Source organism: Equus asinus, chromosome 3 (genome assembly GCF_041296235.1).
Source record: "Equus asinus isolate D_3611 breed Donkey chromosome 3, EquAss-T2T_v2, whole genome shotgun sequence".
Lineage (NCBI taxonomy): Eukaryota > Metazoa > Chordata > Mammalia > Perissodactyla > Equidae > Equus > Equus asinus.
The window spans coordinates 160,265,750-160,274,501 of record NC_091792.1 but is presented as its reverse complement, the minus strand read 5'-3'; the positions used below and the strand labels follow the sequence as shown (position 1 = coordinate 160,274,501).

Below are 8,752 nucleotides of genomic sequence, written 5' to 3'. Positions count from 1 at the left end.
GAGGGAAAAGGAGAGGTATTGTTTAATGAGCACAGTGTTTCTGTTTGAGATGATGAAATGTTCAGGAAATGGATAGTGATGATGATTGCATAACATTGTGAATTGCCACTGCATTGTACAATTGAAAGGAATTAAAATGGTAAATTTTCCATTATATATTTTAGCACAATTTTTAAAAATCTTGTTACATAAATTAACCCATTTATTATAGGCTAGCATACTCTGATTTCTCTTCAGATCATATAAATCTTTCATCTTATTATAGGCTAGCAATGATCCAAATGGTGAAGCTTCTACTGATCTTTCAATTCCTTCAGTCTTTTGATGGCCAACTTTACTGTGACAGCAGAAGTGATGGTGTCGGTCCAGGCACCACCGGCTGCCAGTTTTACAGAGGAACCACAGTGCCAGATCCCCACAGCTCATCTCTTCATCTTGGTTTTGCCACAGAAGGAGCAAGTCTTCTTGGCGTGCTGGCTGATTTCAATTTTCTTCACCATTTTCCTGAGGGAGGTACCATAACGGGTCCGGTATTTACTGACAATTCCAACCTTGGTGCATTTAGCTATGTCGCTGCAAACTAAGTCCAAGCCCAGAGACTACCACAATTTTTTAAAATGAAAAAAGGGACACAATAGTACCAAATAGTGTTATCATTCATGTCTCTATGTCTATAGATATGTAATTCCATATGTATATATATATATTCCATTTATGTATAATATATTTGGTCTTTATTCCTTTCTTCATTTCCATCTGGAATAATTTTCCTTCTACTCAAAGAACTTCCTTTAGTATTTTCTTTTAGTAAATTCCTTCTGGCAATAAATTCTATTTTCGTTAATCTGAAAATGCCATTATTTTACTTTCTTTCTTGCCTGATATTTTTTTTCTGAGTAAAAAATTATAAATTGCTGTCTAATATGGTTGCCATGAGCCACATGTGGCTACTGAGCACTTGAAACATGGTGAATCCAAATGGAGAGAGGCTAGAAATATAAAAAACACATACAGGATTCCAAAGGCTTAGTATGAAAACAAAAAGTAGAAGATATCTTGCTGATAATTTTTATACTGATTACATTTTAAATTCATGATATTTTGACTATGTTGTGCTAAATAAAACATTAAGATTTTTTAAAATTATAAATTGGCAGGGTTTTTTTTTTCCAGTTACTCCATAACATTCTATTGTTTTCTAGCTTCATTTCTGTTGCAGTCAGCTGTCACATACTTTGGAAGATACGTGAATGTTTTCTCTGGCTGATTTTCTCTTTGTCTTTTTTTTTTAGCAGTTTGATAATGACGTGCTTTGGTGTGGTTTTGCTTGTATTTATCATGCTCGGGGTTTATGGAGATTCTTTAAACTGGAGGTGGATATTTTTCATCAGTTTTGGAGAATTCTGCTTATGTGGCTTCTCTCTTCCTGCCTTTCAGGACTCGAATTACACATATGTTAGACCTTCAACTGTGTCTCACACATTTCTTATTCTCTTTTTTGTTTTATCAATTGTTTTTTCTCTCTGTGCTAATTAGGATGTTTTATATTGAATTATCTTCCAATTCAGTAATCCTCTCCTGTGCTGTGTCTAATCTGCTGTTAATCTATTGATTTCTTTAGTTATTTTACTTTTCAGTTCTAGTTAATTTTCTTATACATTTCAATTCTCCACCCTTTCATCTGTTTTTTAAACCTTTTTCTCTACTTTCTCAAACATGTTAATTGTAGTTATTGTATATTCTGTGCCTACTAACTCCAACATGTGACTCACCTATGGGTTTGTTTTTGTTGTCTTTTTTCTTTTTATTTCCAGTCAAATGGCCCTGTGTCTTGACATGCCTAGACATTTTTAATTGAAAGCTGAACTTGTGCATAAAAAACTGTAGAGGGGCTGGCCCCATGGCCTAGTGGCTAAGTTCGGTGCACTCCACTTCAGTGGCCCAGGTTCAGTTCCCGGGGGCAGACCTACACTACTTGGCAGTGGCCATGCTGTTGTAGCGACCCACATACAAAATAGAGGAAGACTGGCACAGATGTTAGCTCAGGGCCAATCTTCCTCAGCAAAAAAACCCAAAATTGTAGAGGCTACAGATGAGCACTTCCCCTGCTAGGCAGATAGAGCAGGTGCTGATCGCCTTAATCTGATCACACAGCAAGCTGTGTTAAGGCTGTGCTGCGGTTTGATAAGGTTCTGTCTACCACTGGTTCACTTCCCACTTTTAGGCTACCATTAAAGGATTCCCACTGAGCACCAGAGCACCTCTCTCTGTTAGCCCTGATCTATAATCCTTGTCTTCTCAGCTAGATGAAATTGCCAGAACCTCTACTCTACTTTTCAGGGTCTTTCTGATTTGTTTCTTAGGTTCCTGCCTACAGAGTGTGAGAATTTGGCAATGTCTTGAGGGAAAAACTGTCAGGCTCAGTAACCCTCCATGGTTCCTAGCTGCATTTAGAATAAAACCCGACCTCCTTATGGAGGCCTGCAGCTTCTGCCATTTCATTTGCTCCAGCCACAGTGGCTTTTGTAGGTTCCTGGGACATGCTGAGTTTTTCCCTGCTCCAGAGTCTTGCACTGCTGAAGGTCCTTTGCTCTGAGAGTGACTGGCTCTGGCTCAGCTCGCCTCCTCAGAGAAGCTTCCCTTGTCTCCAGCCCCAAGAGGAACTCTAGACTGTACCACCCTGCTCCCTTGGAGCCTAAAAGTCACACATGAGCCACACCTGAGTTGGAATCTGGGCCCTGCCTCTGACTACTTGGGTAACTTTGGGCAAATCCCTTAACATCTGTGAACTTCAGTTTCTCATTCATAATACAGAGCTAACGGTGCCTATCTCAAGAGTGGTTGTGTGGATGAGACGAGACGATATAGCAGCAGGAAGAGCAGCTGGTGCATAATTGCTTGACAAAAGGTCATTATTATGTCATTCATTCATCCAGCAAACACTGGACACCAGGTGTGTGCCCAGCCCTTGCTTGGCAGGAGCTGGGATTCAGAGATGCATGAGGCAGGCACTCCCATGCTCTCCCCCTGTCCCCTAAGACTTCCCTGGGGACACTGGTGAACATCAAGAATCCCAATGCAGTGCCAATGTGCTATGACAAGGGAAAGCACAGGGGCTATGAGAGAAGGGAGTGTCTGACTGAGCCTGTGAGGGTGGGGGGCAGCCCAAGACATTGCCCACCCAAAGGAGTGCTAAAGGAGGAGAGCCAAGCAGGCATCCCCACCCACTCTCTCAAATTCCACTTCCAGCAGCAGGGTCATCCAAAACCCTCCAGTAGGGACAAGGGGCCTTTATTCTGCCGAAAACGTGGAGTCTCTGAAGGGCTTTAATCAGATTGATTTGATCATATTAGCCATTCTGGCTGAGACATGAAGAATGAGTCAAGGGATTAGAAGGCCGTGGCTGCAGCTGGGGTAAGGGTTACGGTGAGGCAATGAGACACACACGGGCGGGCCCAAAGCTAACGGTTGTGGGGCCCAGGAAAGAGTGCAAAGGAAGGCCCTTATGCCATAGGTCCCAGGGCCGAGCTCCGCTGCATCTCGGCCCTGTTATCACCCATGGAACCAAACAGTGGAAAACACGTCTTTTGTGTCTCGGTGTTTGTGCTAAGTGGGGCCCTCTAGAACGCAAGGCCCAGGGAAGGGACACCTCTCGTCCGGGTCTAGCGGCGGGACTGTACCTTGGGCTTGCTGATGATGGGCAAGACGCCCCAGGAAGGTGGAGGGTCCAGGAGGAGAGGCTGTTTCTGACCTGGGCGTCAGAGGCCCTGGGGGGCCGGGAGCGCTGGAAGGCCAGGGAGGGTCTGACCGGGTTCATGGCCTGTGAGGTGGGGGAATGCCAGGTCGTGAGAAATGGCTAGACCGTCCCAGGACCTTGCAGGGTCGCAAGACACGAGGAGCCCTGGACGACGGCCGAACCGGGATGCAGGAAGAGATGAGCTCGGGAAGGACGCCTCTAGGCCAAGGGGTTCCAAGCTAACGGACGGGTTTGCGGTGCCGGCCTGGCTCCCGGCGGCTCCACCGCGCAGGGCAGATCCCGACACGCTGGCGGCCGGGGGCTCTCAGAGCTGTTCCGTGCTCGGCTGGGCCCAGCGCTTTCCAAGCGCCCTCCGGAACCCCACCCAAGCCCACGAGGCAGGTCATTCTCGTCTCCATTGAGTCACCTGGACTTGAGCTAGGGGACCTGCCCAAGGTCACAGGGCCAGCAAGTAGGGGAGGCGGATTCGAACCCGGAGCCGGACCAAGGTCGCCGGGAAAGAGTTGGGGCTGCCGGCCTGGTGCATCCCGAGGGCCGGGTCGGCCTGCAGCACCAGGCCGGCGGGGGCGCGGGCCGCGGGGGCGTCTGGGTGCTTGTCAAAGAGGCGGAACTCCTCGCCTCCAGTCTTGTAGTTCGCGCACCGCGGGCGATGCGGCCTCGCGCCGGCCCGGCCCCTCAGCCTGACTACAACTCCCAGAAGGCTCCGCGGCGTGGGCGGGGCCGGGCGGCGCGGAGCGCGGCGGTGATGTCACCGCTGCATCCAGCTTCCCCGCCTGGGCCCCTCGCAGCGCCGGGGCGCTCGGCCGCGCGCGGCCTGACGGGAATCGTGGTCCTCCCTCCGGGCGCCCCCAGCGGCGGAGCGGGCCGTGCGGACTCCAACTCCCGGCGTGCCCTGCGCGCCGGCGCACGTTAACGGAGGGAGGGGGAGAGGGATGGGGAGGCGGGGGGAGCGGCGCTGGGAGGGCGGAGTAAGGCGGGGGGAGGGCGCCCACACCCCTCCCCCTCCCCGCCGCTCCTTCCCCCTCCCCCGACGTAAACTGGGATCCCTTTCCCCTTGTGTCCGCCATATTGGACTGTAACTCTGGTCAGCGGCGGCGCCGGGCCCGGTGGACTCGCCGTTCCTCCCGCCCAGCGGCCTCCCCGCAGCTCCCGCCCGCCCGCCCGGCCATCCCCGCCCGGAGGCGACCCTGCGCAGCGCCCCCCGCCCTCGGCCGGCCGGAGCGCCCCGCCGCCGCCTCAGCCTCCCCGCCTTCCCCGCCCTCCGCCGCCGCCCGCGGCCCCGCGCCCGCCCCGCGCCCTCTCCCCGCCCGCCCGCCATGAGCCCGGCCGACGCCAAGCGCGGGGCCAAGCGCCGGAAGAACAAGCGGGGCGGCGGCGGCGGCTCGGGCGGGGGCAACGGCGGCGCGAGCGGCGGCAAGGCCGGCCCGGCGGCGGCGCTGCGCGGCTCCCAGGCCGCGGGCCTGGCGGCCCCGGGCGGCGCGGCGGCGGCCAACGGGCCCCTCGGCGCGGGCGCGGGCGGCGCCGCCCCCGGAGGCTACTTCGAGGTAAGCGGCGGCGGGGCGGGGGCGGGCGGAGGGCCGCGGGGGGCCTCCCGCCGGAGACCGGGCGCGGGTAACGGGCGGGCGCGGGCCGGGCGGGCGGGGGCCGCGGGGGCTCGCGCCCGTGACAGGCTTCCCGCGGGAACGGCGAGCCCGGGCCGGGCGGCGCCGGGTGCCCGCATCTCCTGGGGGAGGCGCGCGGCGCTGCCCACCTGCGCGCCGCTGTCACGGGCCGGGGGTGGTGCCGCCTGGCCCCGCGCGGGGCTCGCCCTTGAGATCACTCGTGTGCGATTCCAGAATAATTGGGAGTCAGGTGACGAGCGGGGCTTCCCTCCGGAGTGCGGGGCGCTTTGAAGTGCTGTTTCACAGTGCCCACCTTCTGCGTGCCCTTGCGGGTGATCGGTGAAAGTGCCTCCCAGAAGTTTTCTGTTTTTCCCCAATGTAATCATCTGAAAGCTACCTGACAGTCTTCCGGAGGTGGCAGCCCTGGCCCTTCATCCCCTGCTTTTTAAAAGTTTTTAGGAGTAATTGGTGGTCTGCTTACTCAGGCATTTATTTAGTGTTTGAAGTTAAGGAATTTGAGAAATAATTCTTTTTCTGTTTTGTGTGTGAAGGCAGCTAGCACACACTGCATCTACCACTTATGGATTGCTGCCATTTTTATTCCGCTCTTGGTCACAACACTTGAGAAGACACAGCACTAGTACATGGGTATGCAATTGACATAATCCTTTCTAGTCATTCAGTTGGCTCCTGAAAGATAATGGATTTTTTCAGACGTTGCATTGTTAGAGCTGTTAAATTGTTTTAAAGACATTTGCAAAAAAAAAAAGCCTCATCACGAGTATTTGTGTGCTAAATTATGAGACAGAAATTGTTTTATGCCAGATTCCAAATATTGTGTTGGAGCGGTATGTAGTGAGAACAGATAAGGAATTATTGCATATGGCATGGCTTTCTGATGCTTATACTCTTACATGAACATCCAGTAATGTGTATGTGCCTTAGTTTCAGTTTAAAGCATGTCGAGTGTTCTCTGCAGGATAGTAAGTCCAGTTGGAGCTTTCTTTCCATGATGGTGTTACATTTGTTTAGGATCCTGGGTCATAGCCCTGGACTTCACAGTCTCCAGAGGTTGCCCTTTTCCAATACTCTGGAGAGCAAAACAGGTGCAATTCTTGGGATCAAGGAAGAGACTTGTGCGTTTGGATCTTTGGGCTGTAAATTAAGGGCAGTGTTTGCTGCTGCTGGGGAGGGGGGAGTGGGAGGTCTGCTTATGCAAATTCTTTACAAAAACCTTGATAATATTTGCTGTAGCTGGATGTAATATGTACTCATTTTTTAGTGAGTCAAAAACAAGTTGGTGGTACAACAAAAATCCTTACACTAGCCTTTTATTCCATTATTTCAGGTTATGATAATTCCCATTTACTTTGCTATATTTAGCTAAAACAATCTTCATTTTCTTATTATTCTAATCACACAATTCAAACTCAGATAACCATATGCCTAATATTGTTTTTGACAGGACTGGCTTATTCTGTTAAACTTATGAGTCAAGATTTTTGACCGTGACCCACTGTGAAATCAAGAACTGTACTGCCTGCTCATACATGCGCAGACACACACACCACAAGTTTTATAAAATGACATTCTGATACTTTCTGGCTTTTTCTGTTCTGTTCAATTTCATTAATAAAATGTTGGTTATACTACACAATTACTTTACTGTGTAGTATTGAGTTGTGACCTATACCTTGAAAAACATTCTCTTTTACTATATTTTGAAGTTTTAAAGCTATGTCTTTAATTTTTAAATTTCTTTATAAGTGTTTTAATAATAGTGCATTGAAGATTCTCTTTATGGTAACAGAGCTAAAAATGTTCTTCACACCGATCACAAAAATTCTTACTGTAGTTTTGAAGGCTCTGAATTGTTTCCCCCTCAGATGTGAGCTCTTTGGGGCACCTTGTCTTGCATAGAACAGGCACCCAGAACAGTGTTTGTCAACAAGTAACAGCAAGTGGGTATTGGCCCTGCATGTCCCAGAGAGGCTTATGATTCCTGGGGGCGCATCGTCTCCATTCCATATAGGGTCACCAGGGCAGAAGATGTCTGAGACAGAAGTAAGCGTAGAAGGACTGTCTTGATTCTCTGCAGGGGTCTTAGCCCCACTGCCCTGGGCACGGTGCTGGGCACAACACTGAGTGTTAGATCCAGGACCACTTTCATCAAGGTGCCTGCTGAGGCAAAGAGGGTGTTTCTGCATGTAGGTGGCTTCTACAAAGACATGAGGGCTCGGGGATAAGTAGGAAAACATAGCTTACAGTCTTTGGCCCACAGCAAAACTGTGGTACACAAGGCTTGGGGGACACAAACTTGATAGGCTTTGTGCCCTCAGGCAAGATATCAACCTGTGCTGCCTCAGTTTTCTAAGTGATATGGCACCCAGCTCCCGGGGTTATTGTAAGAATTAAACAAGTACAGGCAGGGAAGGTGCTTAAACGGTGCCTAGTGGCACACATTGCTATGTATGTATACAATCGTTATTTTTCAGAAGGCTCGGTTGGACTTTATTAGGGACTGTGCTGCAGGATGCTATTGATCAAGCTTTTTCCACTGGTGGAATGGGGAAACAGTGTGCCATCAAATATGATGGACATGGATCTTGGACAAGGCCTGCTCTAATAGCCTTGTGTGGTGGTCTGCTCTAATGTGACAATAGAGGGTTGGCCCTGAAATGAAACGTTGGAAGGTGAAGGATACTGTGAATATATCTTATTATTTTGCATTTGTATTTTAAAAGGTAATTTTCATAATGTTCATGATGTATTAAGTGAAGAAAGAAGCTTACAAAATAGAAAACAGTGTTTGTAGTATGGACCCATTTTTGTAAAATATCTGTGTGTATATATGTTTGTTTAGGAAAGGTCCGATAAGGTATATATGAAAATGTTTTGTGGTAGAAATTCTGATGGCTTTCTCTTTTCCTTTTTGCACATGCCTCAAGCTTTCAGACTTTTCTCGATGAACATTACATGTGGAGCACAAAGGTGAATGGCACTTTTACAAGCTGGTATTACCAACATTTTTTCTTTTTCAAATAAAACTAATTTTGGCTTTTTCCACCTTGTAACAGCTAAACTTTAGATATTATATAAAAAATAAAAATACTTACACTGTCAGAATTCTGTTTTCTGAATAGGTGTGCAAAATTAAGTCAAACACATATTTGCAAAACCCAGAATTCTTTTATTATGGAAATTGACCTGTGTCACTAGAGGTTGGAGTATCAAATTACGTATAATTTACACTCATGGGGGGCTCAAATGGGAATTTAGGGCTATTTTTGTAATGCTGTTAGAGATTTATAAAAGGAGGCCATTTGGGGTAGGGATCAAAGTATGTTTTCAAACAGCAATATTAAAATTTTAAAGTCAGAGAAACCTGTTGCAG

General features: G+C 48.9%; 1 protein-coding gene and 1 pseudogene across 1 annotated transcript in view; one reads left to right on the top strand and one right to left on the bottom strand.

Annotated features, from left to right (window-relative positions):
- Positions 1 to 265: 265 nt before the first annotated feature.
- On the bottom strand, positions 266 to 3,817 carry LOC106823795 (large ribosomal subunit protein eL43-like; annotated as a pseudogene).
- A 1,025-nt stretch (positions 3,818 to 4,842) lies between these two features.
- Positions 4,843 to 8,752, top strand: part of FAM193A (family with sequence similarity 193 member A) — a 178,267-nt gene continuing 174,357 nt past the window's right edge. Inside the window, exon 1 of the mRNA XM_044767948.2 lies at positions 4,843 to 5,301. Coding sequence (XP_044623883.2) covers positions 5,074 to 5,301 — 228 coding nt within the window. The 5' untranslated portion in view covers positions 4,843 to 5,073. The remainder of the gene's footprint in view (positions 5,302 to 8,752) is intronic.